General features: G+C 30.3%; 1 protein-coding gene across 1 annotated transcript in view; it reads left to right on the top strand.

Moving 5' to 3' along the window:
• The first annotated feature begins 2,216 nt into the window (after nt 1-2,216).
• Nucleotides 2,217-16,958, top strand: part of LOC121118473 (uncharacterized) — a 113,669-nt gene continuing 98,927 nt past the window's right edge. Inside the window, exon 1 of the mRNA XM_040713054.2 lies at nt 2,217-2,565. Coding sequence (XP_040568988.1) covers nt 2,352-2,565 — 214 coding nt within the window. The 5' untranslated portion in view covers nt 2,217-2,351. The remainder of the gene's footprint in view (nt 2,566-16,958) is intronic.

The following is a 16,958-nucleotide window of genomic DNA, read 5'->3' as shown; positions in this document are numbered from 1 at the left end:
AATGAGATGACTGATTTTAAATGAAGGATTTACAGTACTCATATTTGAGATGAGGATGAGGTAATAATTGAATTTGATTCAATAAATGGTATAATTTATATTTGTCAGTGTGATTAAGTTTTTTTTTTGTCTTTTTTTTTTGACATAGCGGGATTAAAGATAGGACAGATCTACATTTTTTCAGATCCGGGTCTGTTCACATCTTTAGACATAAATATTTGTGTCTCCAAACTTTTAGATCTTGATTCGAACACAAAATTAGACAGATACTTATCTTGAATTTTTAAGAGCATAGGATCCGAATTAAGAGTACTTTTTACTTGCTGATTAATGCCGAAACAATAAAACATCTAATGTTATTACAAGTAAAACATATGTACTTATTAGCTATTATAAGAGGTATTGTTAGAATAACATTGGGCACATCGTTGCATTTATTGTATTTTGCAAAATTTTGTACAAAAACAAAAATAAACACATAAAAGTAAATTTGCGTTTGTATAAAAAATATCAATTAACATTATAGTTAAAAACTATTTTCCTTTTAAAAGACCTAAAAACTCAAAACAATCAAACTGATAAGTACGACGTTTAACATAAACATAATTAAATACTGTTACCCAATGCACTTAACAAAAAAACCAGCAAAACAATTCAAATAAATGATACAGGAAAAGAAAAATCTAACTCAATTCGTATTTTCTTTCTTATACTTCTTATATTGCCAAATAATCATCCTACGAATACATTCATACCAAAGTGATATCGATGGAAAATACCTAATTAAATCGGCAGCATAATTCCACAATGATTCTTGCGATTGTGGAATCCTCAGGATAAAGTGGTGTATCTTACTGCACCCAATATTAAGATAGTCCTTAGATTTCTTCGGTCAATCACTCTATTTTCTGTGAGCTGTTGAACAATAAAAGCTTTATAATAACTGACGCCCCATCAATGGTTTTTTCCTCAATCGTAAACTGCTTCCTGTTAGACGGAATACTAAACAGAAAAAATGCTTCCCAATATCTTGCCTCAAAATCTAAAATATACTTGGAATTAAGTAACATAAAATCCTTTATAATTTTCAAAAAATGACTGGAAACAAAAGCATGTATATATTCTTCCCCAGCCTTTGCAATATAGAGAAAAACTAATCAACCTAGTTGATATCTGAAATTGTGAGGTGAACTTCTGACCGTCATTGATACCTTTTAAGGAACGCATAATCCATATCTCCCATGTTTGAGGAAGATCTAATCTCTTTATAAGTGATAAGATGCAACAGTAAATTTCAAAACTTTTCAAGACAAAGAATTAAATTTCAGATACTAAGGAGTCCGTGGAAGATGCCACTTTGCTGATCTCTGTAGAGGTTAATAGATTATTCCAGTATTCAGAATCGATTTGTAATCATATCATGAAATATAAGAACGTCCTCAATAATAGCAATCGTTTCCAGCTCTCTCAGTTGTTTTTGGAGGTTATTAAAGAATGATTTCTTGTTTGCATTTTGGCGGATGATATTTATTGCGCTATAGAAATCAAAACAGTTGATTTACTCCATATAATTCTTTGTACAGCAACCAAGTCCATGGAGTGCAATACTACTGCATCGATGATATATTCCGAAGCAAAGATTTTAGTATTACAGTTACTCCATCTAATCCAGGAATCTTGTGTGAAGTCCATATACATAAATTATATTTCTTTCACTAGGAATGACTGGGGAGCGAAGCTACGCACATTAAGTTTAAGAGAATGCCATTTTACCGAGTGCGTTGTCCATGATATGGAACTATTATTTAATAATAGTTGATAACTGATCCTTAAAAGTTCGGGCCCTCGAAGCCGTTTCGTGTATCGGATCATTTAGGATAATACAAGTTGACTTATACCAAATCCGAGTACTTCGTATTCGGGTCCTAGATCCGTCCTATCTCTAACTGGGTTTACGTTTTTTGAATCTCTATCTATACCTACGAGTATATAGAAAACTTACTATTTTTGAAAGATATATATTTTTTTGTGCTACTGTAATCCTTTCTTGAGCGCAAATAACTAAGAGGAGTACCCTATATTAAATGTGGAGAAGAAGAGGGAGGAACGACACTGGGTATGGTCGCATGGTTAAGAGGAGCATAAACTAAGAGAATTTTGAACTCCTACGATTAACAATAACAATATCTAATATAAAAACCTACAAGAAAAGGGATGAATTGAATTCTTTCCTTCTTAACAAACAGTTCACTCAGGACAACCCCATCATCCAGTGGTGCTAGTTTCTCTCTTTCTCTCAGCAATTAATATTAATATTATACCCCAGTTCTACATTTGCGTGTTCATTAGTCATGACCACCTCTGGTAACTTTGAGTGTGTTACGATTGTCATGTTGGAAATGGGTCTAAGCTTCTTTGGCATTGTTTTTAATCTCTTGGTTGTGACAACACTACGTCAGGAAGAGTCTATTCGTGGATCCACAAATAATTTCCTCCTTTTTAATTTGTGCTTTTCAAACCTTGTCATTGCTTTCTTGGTCAAGCCCATGAGTGCTATTTACATAGGTAATCAGATTCTTTTGATATTTAAATATATTCATATTTCCTTTTGGATATCTTATAGACGGACTTTTTTTAGATTTACCATAGAATTAGACTTATCTTCTTATAGATACCGCTTATGTACATTTTGTTCTGTTCCTGCAGATCTCTATTTTGTCTAAAATTACATTAGGGTATATTTTATTATTTTTTTATGAATGTACATTTGCATAATTCGATACATAATTATTTTACCTTTTGAATATAAGCAAGGTAGTTCTTTACATATTCAAAATATTTTTTTTTGCAATTTCCTTCTTGACTTGGTACATGCATATATGTATAATATGTACACCAATGATCGGTTTTGAGGGCAGTTAATATTATTGTTGTCCTTATTTAGGACTGCAATCTAGTCCAGGTCACTCTTAGTACGATCCAACTCAGTCAGCCCTGCATATCAGTCCTAAAACTGATAAAATTCGGTCCTTCATGACCTCACTCAACTTTATTTCTTCTTTTTTAATCAGTTTTAGTATTGACAGTCCGACAATCTTAAGGACCGGTCCCAAGGACTCATAGGACCGATCCTAAGACTGGACTGGACAAAATAAATAAGAAATGACACTTCACTAAGGGATTGATTTTGGCCCTATTCTTGACTGGGGTTCCATACTGAATGTAACTTTATTAAAATTTTAATACGTGGTCTATCAACACCAAAGCTAACTATAATGATTTGTGTCAAAATGAAGTATGAATTATATTTGTATTCTTTGACGAATTAGGGTGAATTTATATGAAAAAATTGTTCTTATAACCCTTTGGGTGTACCGCAAATGTCGGCTAAAGTAGACCAAATTGATCTTTACAGTAAAATAATAATAAATTGGTAGATTTTATTTGAAAGACCATATCGGGTAGAACCCTCTACATTGATTAAAAATCTATGTATACTTCGTTTTTTAACAACTAATCTGGTTTTCGAGAATTTTCTATTTGAATTTTTGGAGTTTATTTACACTTTTTTAGTGCTACACCACAAGCTGAATTTTTTCCCTTATCTATTTAGTAATATTAAGATTCCAATTAGATACAACAGTAGTGATAAAAATTGTGTGTATTTTGGACATGTTAATAAAAAAGAAAGCAAAAATGAACATGGTGACATTTGAAGAATGTTCTGGAGGAGAACAGCTTAGTGGTCATGACGTTTCATTATATAAACTAATATCAGCTCTGAAAAGAGAGGAGGGAGAGAAGGAAATCAACAAGTACATTGGCAAGAGTTACTCCAATATCGATCCTCAATTCTACTCTGAGTCCAACAATGACTTACAATTATAACTACGTAACAAATCCTCAACGTTACTCTCCGTCCTTTGACGAATGTTCAATTTGTTTTTGAATATAATTTTAATATAGTAAGGAAAGGAAGTTCACTCCTTAGGAGTTACTTAATAATGACAACAGCTGAGGGAAATAAAATTAAGTCTTCAGATTACCCATTTCCAACAAAATGGGCCAGCTAGAAAATACACAAGATTTACATCACAACGCATGTCATTCTTTACCAGTTCAGATTAAGCAGATTTCTTCCTCCTGTAGACGCGAAACTTTTTGAATTCGGATAAAAAAAGTGCTACTGGTGCTGGAATGCATTTTCAAGTAAGGAGGGGGGGGAGAGGTTTGCAAATTATAACATGGTGACGCCATTTGGGGGGGATACTTAGCTGTTGGAATTTTTTGCCCATTTTGCCAGAATGTTAAATAATTTTTTTTTTTTGATTTGATAAAATTTTGAATAATTTTGGAGTTATAATATTTTGAAAGGGATAAAATTTGAATCAATAATCTTATTTTATGTTAGAAAATATTTGTAACTTTTACGTATATTTAGCAATTATTTTCGAAAGTTGTTTATCAACCCTTTATGTTCGAAGGAGATAAATGAGAAGCTGGGCTATAATTAAGGGCGGTTATTTCAAACTAGAAAATATTAATTTTCCCTTTCCCTCTTGATTTTCATATTATTATTAAATGATGTTAAGCATGTTTAGTAAATTTTTTATTGAAAAAAAAATCTATGATTCTAACATTTTAATTTTTTTTGGGCCAGACTCCATCTTTTTATTTATATCAATATAAAATTATACAAAAGTTGGGGACCAAAGTTCCTATAGTGCCACCGTCACAAAGAAATACAGCGGTGTTTTGTAAGAGTACAAATTGCACAAAAACCAAACTACTTCTACGAAGTCTTGTCTGTGGGAAAACTTAAATTCTAGATTTCACAGCGAAAGGAAGTCATTCAAGGAAGATTTTCCATGCTATAATGTGCTCGAAAAAGAAAAAAAGGACCCTACATTTTTATTGTAGGTCTACGAACCGATTGTGTGTTGTTTTTTTTTTTGTTTTCTTCATAAAACTCCAGTTCCATTAGATAAATTTTGATTGTGGCACACAACCCTTTTAATAGTTTGAGCTTACTTTTATTAACTGAAAAATTTAATTGTAGTCTAAAAGAAATAAAATCAATATCTGCAAAATTGTTTGCAAGTTTCAAATATGGGGCTGGGGCTATATTTTATGAGGGGTCATACAATCATAAGAAAATGCAATTTAAATAAAAAAAAATACATGTTTATGGGCATTGTTTAGAAAGTAATAGCATTTTCGATTTTTTATAGCCAACAGTATTCATATGAAGATTAAGTGAGGGTTTTACATTAACTTTTAAAACATTTTACCTGTCCTACAAAAAATACACCTGACCTACAGTTTTGAAAGGTTTGGTGTAAACAGTGCTTTAGAGGGAGTTGTTATGACAATTACCAATGTATAATTAACTGATTTTAGGATTTGTTGAATGATAATGTTGAGTTAAAAGCAGAAAATAATGGTGTTCCATCTAAATTTGTTAAAATAAAGTAGAGTTCAATGATTATACAATAATGCAAATATATATCATGTAAAATATACTTATTTTGCATGAATTGGGCCCTCTATGCGTTCGGACAGCATAAAATAGTGATGAAAATGGTGGATATTTGGGGGATGTTAAAACAAAATCTAAAAATAAACATGGTAACCCTGACAATTTGAAGAATGTTTTGGAGGAAAGTAGCTTAGCTGTCATGAAGTTTTATTAGATAATCTACAATCAGCTGTGACAGGGGAGGAGGGGAGAAGGAAATAAACAAGGATATTGGCAAGAGTTACTACGATGTCGATCTTTGATTCGAGTCTGAGTCCAATAAGGACTTACAATTAAAACTCTGCAATAAACCATCAAGGTTACTTTTCATCTTTTACGATCACAACCAAATATTCAATCAGGTTTTATTAAATTCAAATGAATGTATTAAAAAGGAAATTCACTACTCAGGAGTGAAATAATCATGACAACAGCTAAGGAAAAGAAAATTCATTCTTCAGATTAACCATTTCAAAAAGCAGGCCTGCTAAAAATACACACTATTTATAACAATACCATTTACATTGTACTTTCCCGTCCAACAGAACAAATTGCCTCTCCCGGACGAGTTTTAATGTAAAACCCTTTAGTAATTATTCTATCATTAAAAAAAAAGAGTATCTACTTCTAAAAACTTTAATTTATACTAATTTGATTTTAAATTTTTTATTTGAATGAATTGTTCGAGGCTAAGCGCAGAAGAACTCCTAAAAATGATATGATAATGAATTATTTATATTATATTAAAAAAAAAGAAACAAGTGCAAACATAGACAGGTAAAAATGGGGTTTTACGTATTATTTGTTTTGTCCATCTTGAGTACTTTCTGCATAAACAAATATTACAATCAAAATAACTGTTTGTAGATATCCACCTTCCAATAGATTGTCTGTCCGCGGCAAAAGGATATTTTTCTTGATCAAACAAAGTTTGATGACGTTTTCGTAGTCTCTTGAACATAATCACAATAGATCTGAAGTAAAAGTTGTCCTCCAATTTTACCCAGTTGCTCTCCATTAATAAAAAGTCGAATCGCATTTGTTCCTAACTTCTTAAGAGTGACAAGGTATTCCACCAGCGGCGATAAATATCAAAGCCTATAAAGATCAACTTATATTTAGTGCTTATAAAATGTAAAAATTATTATTCTTAGTAAAAGTAATTTTAAAATAACGTATAGCATTAGTACAACGAAAAAAAAAATCATGATTAAATAAATTAATAAGGTGTTGATTTTGTCTGGTCCAGTGGATAAAGAGCAACACATATTTATAATTTCACTTTGAACTTCTTCAGTATTAAAAAAACATTCAGAGAGGTACGAGGCATCAGGAATTTGAATACCGGTATAAGGACATACGTGTGAAATTCAATTCATGGAAGTGAAAAACTGATCTGTCACTAACAATCTGGGTAATTTCTTGGAAAATTTTCAATTCTTATATTCCCCCCCCCCTTCGAGTGGAATAAAATTTGATATCTCAAATAAACTATTATTGAAAAATAAATTTTATATCTATAACTCAATACAGCTCTGAGTTCTGATCTCTTCTTTTATAATTAATTTGATTAAGACACCTCTGAAAGACCCTTGCATTTTCGTTTGTAATTTGTAAACCACTTATCTTATAGATTTATATAATACATGATTTTATAGCTATTAAGTTTTGTAAAAAAAACACTTCTAACAATTTTTTTATTCTGTTATATAAAAATTATGGTTGACCTTGACAACCTTTTTTATCTTACATATCTCAAACATCTTATCCTTTGATTTTAGTGAAACTTTTATCAAAACAAAATATCTCACTTTAAAAAATAAAAAATTAGAGTGGTAGATTTATGAGCTTAGGAGATATGAGAGCCATAATAAATTTTCACATGTAATGGTTTTTAGTTGGGGTAATGCATAGAAAGTTAAATAAATCTTGTGATTTAAAACCAATTCACGTGTAATATTCATTATCATAAATATTATTATTACAATTTATGTGTCAATTAAAACCAACGGTTTAGTTAAGTCATTGGTTCTATAAATGGTTAAAATCCCATAAATAATGAAACCAAACTCATAACCAGTCCAGGGAGAGCAAATTTGACTGCTTATCATTATAAATATTTTGATAACTAAACAATTCGGTGTGTAAGATCTGATAATTGACGACATTATATAATTGTTACCAAAGATGTCCAAAATGCTATACACCGATATAATAAATAAATCGAAACCGAAATTAACCTGGTAACTTTGACAATTTGAAGAATGGGTTGGAGAAAAGCAGCTCAAATCAGCTGTGAGCAGCCCTGAGAGGGTTGGAAAGGAAGTAAAGTCAAATCTTAATCCATAATATATAGTAAAAACATTGGCAGGAATTACTTTGAAGTCGATCCTAAACTCTAGTCTTAGTCAGAGACAAGTAAAAAATGGAATTATTACAGAATTTGACTTTGCTTAATATCTCTACGATAATTCGTGTCAGGCGTCGATGTCTATTTCTTTTTTGATTCAGTCATCCATCCTCCTCATCTATTCCTGGTTTTGGGACATTAAGAAACCTTATTTCCACTATTAAAGTGAAGAAAATTCCTGGGTCAGACTCTCATCTCACAACTCTATATCGTCCTTTATTTCAAAGAATTGGAATCCTGAGTCTTCTCCGAGTCTGTTTCAGCAATCTACATTTTTGATTCTACAATTTGACAAGGTCTTCATTTTATTAAAGTCATTCAAACCCATTGAGGACCTTCCACGTCGTAGTAAAGCATATGAAGCTAAGTCTCCCTTTCTCAAGAGGTCACTTTTCCATAGTGCACTACAGCGAGGAACGAAGAAGATTGTCTGGTTTCACACAAATTTATTTGGAAAATGAAATAAATCATTAATTCTATCATTCAATCCAAGACCAAATGTACTCAATCCATATGTATTGTAATTACTAATCTGTATGGCTGTCATTTGTTCCGATGGCCATCAATTATCATAAGCCTTCTTCATCAAATAGAAGATACTATATAGAGACTCCTTAGCGACAGTGTGGAATTGAATATAACAAAAGATCGTTTAACTTCGTCGCTTTCGGCATTAAAGAACAAATCACTGTGGAAAATAACTAAATATAGTCATAAGGAATAATTAATTGTACACATTCTTTCAGTTTCAGTATAGTTTTTCAACTTTCTTAGTATGTATTGTTATCTAATGATTTAATTAAACTCAAGTATCCTAAAAACTAATACTTCATTGATATTGAAATATAATTGATAGCAAATTTAAGATTATGAATTTAATTTAAAAAGTGGACCATACGACAATTATCTTTCTCTTTCCATTTGTATGATGCTGTTGAAATTTAAATTTATTTCGACAAATATAGTCGATGCGTCTATAAGAATTATTGTTACTTTTCAATGTTCTGATGGAAGCAACTATCACCAGGAAATGAGATATGTGCTTGCCGATGAGGATATCCCTGTATTTGAATTTAAAATTAACTTTAATATGTACCTTCTCCTCTGTTTTAGCTTTGATATAATGTTCAACTGTTAAGCTACAAAAGTTATTTTTCTTTGAAAATAATCTTTTTATTTTCAATAGTATATAGAATTGTTATAAACTGTTCAAACTTTGATGCAAGTATTTAGAGAATCTGTTCTTTCAAATTTTAGTATTTGTGTCAAAAATAATTGCTACATTTTTATTATTTTTCTAATCTTTCCTACCATAATCACAACTTCCCAACCAATGTTGTATAGCAAAGAATGGTTACAATATTAATCAATTATCTTACTCAGTTCATATTAAGGTTGAATGAATTACCAAATCTTCAAATTTGAAGAAAATGATCCAGTCCGGGATTGTTCGTGTCCTAAAATGACATTTCTTTTAATAAAGGCATGAGAGGAGTTGACTATATGGATCTTTGATGTTACAATATATAATTACCATATCTTCTAAATAATGAAATCATATTAGCCCCTTAATTACAAAATTGTCATTTCCATGAATCGCAATGTTATGTAGAACGTCAAAAAAAAATTGCTTTATCATCATCAAGACCAAAAAAAAACAAAAAAAAACACACAAACTGCTTAAATGTATAATTGTGATGAAAATTTCCGAAGTTTGATTAAAAGTTAAATAGAAATGATGCGGGATTTAAAAATAAAATTAATTTTATAGGTTGTAGTCTTCCTTTATGTTAGATGAAATAATAAAAAATATTTACATTTGTATAAAATATAATGCATATATTATATAAATAGTTTAAACTTTTTTCAATGTATTCATTTTAAAATTTTTGTACCTACAATTCCAATATTACTTACTTTTCTTATGATGAATTCTAACACGTTTTAAAAAAAAATATATTTCTTTTTTTCAACATTCTTTATTTGGTTTATATATTATATAGAACATACATATGTAAATAAACCGGAGCAATGGCGTAAAGAGTACATAAATAAACATCATAGTTTATACTAAATTTTCCGGGGTAGAATTTTAACTAATATTCGAAATAGCCATCTTTAAAAAAAAATAATAGCAAACATGCAAATTAACAATTATGATAAATATTTGTTAAAATTTCTTAAACCCCTTTTTAAAATAATTCGATGATTCTGTGAAGTTGATGGAAGGTACCGAATTTCTTCCCCTGCAAAATTCCATGACTCAGAGGCTGATTTAGGATTTTTTATGTTTTTTTAAACAAAATATTATGCATCTAACATGAATAAATAGATAAAACGATTATATTTAATTTTCTAACATCAAATAACATTCAATTTTATAACATAGCATAACATTTATATAAATTTTAATTTTTTTTGCCGAAAATGAAGGTGGAAAATTCTAGATTTATGACAAGGCTTTTAAAATTGTGTCATGTGTTCTTTGTGATTTTTTGAGCCAAACTTATAAAAAAATGGAACTTCAACAACATAATAAAAGTTTTATTCATCATAATAATTTTAAGCTTTATTCAAAGAATATAGTTGAATCAAGTCCTGATATTTTATTTTTATGTCCGATATTAACATTTCCCAGTCCATATTGATAACCATCCAAATCTTGTTTAAATCTGGAATTTTATACTGGAAAACCCATTTCTTCTCACCATAGCATCGCTCCTCCCAAGTCAATGGAGTCCTAAAGTAAAGTATTGTTGCAATAGATTAAAAAAACACTTGTAGGAAATCTTCTTGCCTTAGACGAAACTACGATATCACTAGAGCAAAAATTTAGTTTCTTAATTCTGATGAACGAAAACGATCAATGACTACGTTGAACCCTTCAATTCAGTCTCAATGGTATGGATAAAAAAAAAAAAATGATACAATCAATAAATCAAAAACCTTATCCATTCAAGCATATAAAACCTCTTTTATGGGGAAATTTGTACGCACAACTTAAATGTGTTCCAATGAATGATGCCACCACACATTTACGTCAAGGTAATCATAAATAAAACCTACATAGTACAATCAATATAAGAAACCCAATATTAAGATATAATACTATACTATCTACCTATATTCATAATTCTCATTAGTTATTTTGTGTTTTCATTATGGATCCTCTTCATATTCCATAAATAATTATTAATTACTCATTCTAAATAGTAATTATAATTTAAGAAAGGAGTAAAGATTTATGAGATTTAATATTCAGAGCTGTATTTGAGTCCATCTTTTCAGTGTTCAGGTATAGTTTGAGTCCTCATGCTTCGGGTCTTTCTGGTTCTGAGTTCAAGTTATGATGCTCCGGGTACATGGGAAAATAAATAATATCTGGATTTATCTGTAGTCTCGTCAGAGGCAAGAAAAATATTTTACTTAAATGTTTACTGATGAATGAGATTACTACAATTTTCGTCGAGGTTATTATCATCAATAAAACCTACATAGTACAATCAATATAAGAAACCAAATATTAAGATATATTTTTAATATTATACTCGTATCTACCAATATTAATAATTCTTATTAATTATTTTGCATCTCCATCTAGATCCTCTTGATATTCCATAGAAAAATTTAATTACTTATTCTAAATATACCTAAAGAAAAGAGTCAAATTCCCATTATCAGAGCTGTATTTGAATCCACCTGTTCAGTTTTCAGATCAAGTCTAAGTTCTTCTGCTTTTGAATTTTCTGATTCTGAGTACAACTCCTCATGCTGCGAGTCCATGGAACAGTAAGTAATGTCTGAATCTATCTATAATCTCGACTTAGGTATGATATTATTTTCCAAAAGCTATTCCATAATCTGAAACAATTATTTTTGTGTAAAAAAATAAATTATAACTTTACCCATTTATAGGAATGAATGTTAAACGTGAATTGGTTTAAAATGACAGGATTTGCTAAACTTTATCATCATTACAGCCCTAAAAACCATTAACTGTAAAATTTTATTAAATTTTTTATCTATATTAACTAATTAAACCTCTTATATCTCCCTAACTCATAGACCTTGTACTTGCATCTTTTTTTTTTTCTAAAGCTGTTTATCGATATAATCTTGTCCTAGTTTTATCCAAATCAGGGGATATTATGATTTAGAGACTTATTATAAGTAAAAACTTTGTCTCAATTTTAGTATTCTAGCAGTTATCCTTAACTTGTACGATTTGTAGATGATCACTCAAGTTTTTTAATATATAACAAGCCTGACAATTTGAAAATTGTTTAGGAAGGGAGCTGCTTAGCTATCATGAGTCATGACGCTCCGTTATATCAGATATCCACATATATGACACCTATATAAAATATACACAAATTCCACTCTGTACCTAATAATTATTTAGCACATGGGCAGAAAAGTCTAGGACCGAACAAAGAAAACATGTTTTTTTTTTTTCTTTCAAAGTTGTCTTTTTTTAATTTGTTTTATTTATAGATGAAGCAGAGTCCCTACACTTTTCAAGCCATTGCTTAGCTTAAACGGAATTTTTCGATCAACCAGCAATCTAAGATTAAAACACAAAATTGTTTTTCATGCATTGTTTTGGAAATTTCAAAAGTAGCGTCGTCACACTTAGCACAATAACTCACAAACTAACAAACAAATTGTCATGAAATTTTGACATCTGTCTTTGAAGGTTGATATTCACTGAAAGTGAGACGAATTAAAAAAACATAGCGCGATCTATCTTTCAAGCAAGGGACTTTTCAGCTCATGAGTTAGGAATAAATTACTACTATATGGATCCAAATTATATTCTGAACCCAAAAAGGACGCAGACTTAGATCTCCCCAACAAATACTCAGTATTAGTCTCCGTCATTCATTCATGATTACTTTATACTTAGATGCTCTCTCCTCAAGAATGAAATAATAATTATATCAGCATTATAAAAAAAAAACACTGTTCAGATCCCCAACAACTAAAAATTACTTTTTACAGCTTTAATGACCACACATCAAATGAACAAAATAGATCGAAGGTTCATCCTTCAGAGACAATTTATAATCAAGTAATGGCTCTTGGGCTAGTCATAGAATGCAATTAGACAAATGCAATCTGTTTCATAAGGTAATTTAGTTTTAAGGACAGAAATCCTATAATTTTCACTTCCAAGGAAAAACATTAATCGTACGATTTTCTCTGTACACAAATGTATGTGTGTGTATTCGACAGTTTGGTTTACGGTTTCATATGTCTTCACCCTGTTCCAATACCTGCTTTGCTGGAGACACAAAAAAACTAACCTTGACAACGTTTGAGACATCTTGGGTCATTTTTGAAATGGTGCTCAATGATTTGGCGTTTCCCTGTTTTTTCAAAGAAAGGGTTTCTTCTTTTTGTGCAGCAACTATCATTTCAATTCAACTCGAGTTATGTTTGAAAAACAAGGAAGCCCCAAATCATTGAACACATCTTGGACACCTTAAAAAGTGTTGTGTAAGTCCTTATATATTCGGTCTAGTCCTGTCAGTCCTTGGGACCGGTCCATGGATTTTTCATACAAATATCGATGGTTTATTTAGCCAAATAAGATATATCATAAATCTTATAAAGATAATTGCAGTCATCTTGAAAAAACTATTCACTTTTTCATTATAAGGCAATATAAAACAAACATAAATTATTTTTACTCAGTTATATATTTAGTAGAGTAATTAAATAAAAGAAGAAAAAAAACCCTCAAAAATGTCACAAGGGATCGATTTTATCTTCTCTAAAGGACCAACACAACACTTCCCTTAAATTAATAATTATGTTACTGATAAACCAAATAGTCAAAAATATTAAAGTACAATTTTGGACACAATGAATCATATCTGGGACGTTACAAGAGGCATAAAAATGGCTAATTCTTTTCGAAATTTAAATGGCCTTTACCACATTAAAAATGAATTGAGAGATCTCAAACTTTGCCAAAGTCAGTTTTTAATAATACCCTGCAAAAAATGTCTTCATGAAGGGAGGGAGGAGGGGGGATATTAATAGCATGTTAAATAAACAAACAAAAATCACCATGATAACTTTCTTAATTTTGTAGGAGAAAAGCTTAGCTGTCAAAAGTTTTATTAGATAAGCTAAAATCGGATGTGACAAGAGAGGAGGGGGGGGGGGAGAATGAAATAAATAAATACATGTACTTGAATTACGTTTATCTTAATCCCTAATTCCACTCCGAGTCCCACCATGACTTAAAAATTATAACTCCGTATAAAATCCTTTATGAGTACACACGAATGTTTAATCAGTTGTTGTATATAATCGGTAGTCTAAGGGAAAAAAGTCATTCCTCAGATTACCAATTAAAAAAAAGCTAAAAGATACACACAATTTACATAATTATATATCAACCTGGAAATGGGACAATCAAGTGTACATACAGTTTTTTTCATTGTGAGCATACTTTGAATTGTATTGTTAATAGTATTATTCGAGCACCCTTTTAACCACTTTTTTTCTTCCTTTTTGTGGTCATTTCATGTGACATTTTAAGTATGTCACATGGTAATCCCAATGTTTGAGCATATTATTTTTAGCCTATATTTTTTCTACATATCATGTAGTATTTTTGGCCTTTTCAACAATAAATAAATCATTTGTCGACAACTTTCTCTTTATTTATACACATAGTAGCATATCCACGTAACTGCTTTTTCAACTCTAATTAAATTAAAGATAAAATCAAGTTAGTCTCGTTTTTCTTCCCTCATGCATATAATACAGGAGGTCCCCGTATAACACTGTTTCAAAAACCGTAAATTTCGCATAACGCAGTGCTTGGAATTATTCTGACTTCCCAAACTGTGTGGTATTTTTTCCTCATATGAATATGGCTATGGATTATAAAAAAACACTATATATTGAGGTAAACAAGAACTTTTTGTTGTAGTTCAAGAGTTTGTTCATAATATGCCTATAAATTTTGAATAATAAAAGTGTATAATTTAGGGGAGGAGGGGGGAGTGTTCTATAAGTATTTGATTCGATACTTAAACTTATGCTTATTATACAAACTTGCAATTAAAAAGGTTGCAGAATAAATATTGATTAAACTCCCATTATATAAAATTTACAGTATTAAAGTGAATGGATTAAACATAAAGTAAATACCCGATTAAGATTAAATTTTATATTTATTCTACTAGTATCTTCTCTGGTATATATTATTTTAAATTATTTATGATGAGTGAAATGTTTTAATGTCCTAACCATACTGAAAAATAAAGGAAAAATAGTAAAAAGAGGACTTTGAAAAATAATTTATCCCATTTTGTGAGTTTTAGTACTAAAAAAGTCCCCGTGTAACACAAATTTAATTTAAAGCAGATTTTTTTCCCCCAAAAGCCGCGATAAGCCTGCACCTTGTATATGTACAATAGTGTGTTTCAAAAAATAACCTTTTTGGGGTGGATTGTATCCTAGTTATACTTGTTCCACTAAGTTCATAAGTGTTTTCTTTTTGTTCTACATGGGCCAACGATTAGCTCTTTGTTAATTGAAAAGTAATATTTTTCAGTCTTCCTCTTAAACATTAAATCTGATTATATTTAATTCTTTATTTATTGTGATAAAGGATTAAGTCATTTTTTAATCGAGGTTTAGTTAATTCAAATAAATGTTTGTTTAAAAGTCGTTTCTTTGTTTTTCCTTTCTATTTCTTGGATATATGATAAAGAATATAATTTCGTTGAAAAGAACATTGAACCAATTCATCTTATTAATGAGTTTTCTGAAACATCAAGTTGTACAAGTACATGCACGTCTCATTATGAAGAAATTTGGGCAAACAAATATGTAAGGAATTATATAAACAATAATTCAACTAATAATTATCAGCCTTAAGGAAACTTTGTGACCGGGCAGCAATTTTAACCGTGCTGCGGCTATGATTGATAATGCAGTACTTCAAGATTTTGGAATAATTGATCATCAAAATATAAAGGATATGATTGATCATCAAAAAGTTTACAGACAAACATAAAAAATTGTGAAGCTCACATGTACTCAAATTTCCATAAAACTATATGAGTAATTTACTTTGACGGACGGAAATATAAAACATTAACTTGGATCGATGGTACTAGTGGAAAATATTGAAAGTAATTACAGATTACCTACAGTGAAATTTACATTTCTTCATATTTTGAAAGGATTATTCATAAACACTTGTCCACATATATGCGTTTAATTTCTAAAGTTGTCCATGTAGTATGGCTTTACTTATCTCGATTGAGAATTCTTCCAACAGATTTACTCATCCCATAAATCCCCTCAATTCTGTCCTGTTTGTTGGAGAAGGGAACTTTTGAAATGCAGCCATCTTCCTTGGATCAGGTCTTGTACCACTAATCCTTCTAATATGACCACAAAAATTTATTTCCTCTCTTGTAAATATAACCTTATCAGAGTTTAACGTTATTCTATTTTCTTTACATCGCTCGAGGATATCTTTGTTTCTATTATAATGATTAATAAATTTATCGTCGTAACTGATGATGTAATCCAGCACTTTTTGCATTTGTTCCACTTCAATAAGGGTATAATCTCCACGTCTACAATACTCATCTCCAGTCGCTACAAATCCTATTGGATCATGTAGATACATAAAATGGCCCCACGGTGTCATGAATATGATTAATTTTTGACTATGTTTGTCCAATAATACTTGCAATAACTCATGCCGTGCGTCCATTGTCTTCAAATATTTAATTCCTGGACGGAAATTCCTCTTGGAGTCTTACTTCGATAAATGGGTATTTTTATATCTTTCTTTAATTTTGTTAAGTCTGTACAAATCTGAACTCCACCATTAATTGTAGGAATAACCACCATTGTATGGCACTATTCGGTTGGCTCATCAACCCTTATGATTATCTTCTTCTTCACAATTTGTTCCTGTTCTTCTTTTACTTTATCTCTCAATGCAAATAGAATTGTCCTTGGAGTACATATAGGAAATTCTTTATATTC

This window comes from Lepeophtheirus salmonis, chromosome 5 (genome assembly GCF_016086655.4).
Source record: "Lepeophtheirus salmonis chromosome 5, UVic_Lsal_1.4, whole genome shotgun sequence".
NCBI lineage: Eukaryota > Metazoa > Arthropoda > Copepoda > Siphonostomatoida > Caligidae > Lepeophtheirus > Lepeophtheirus salmonis.
This window is presented reverse-complemented; position numbering and strand designations above follow the sequence as displayed.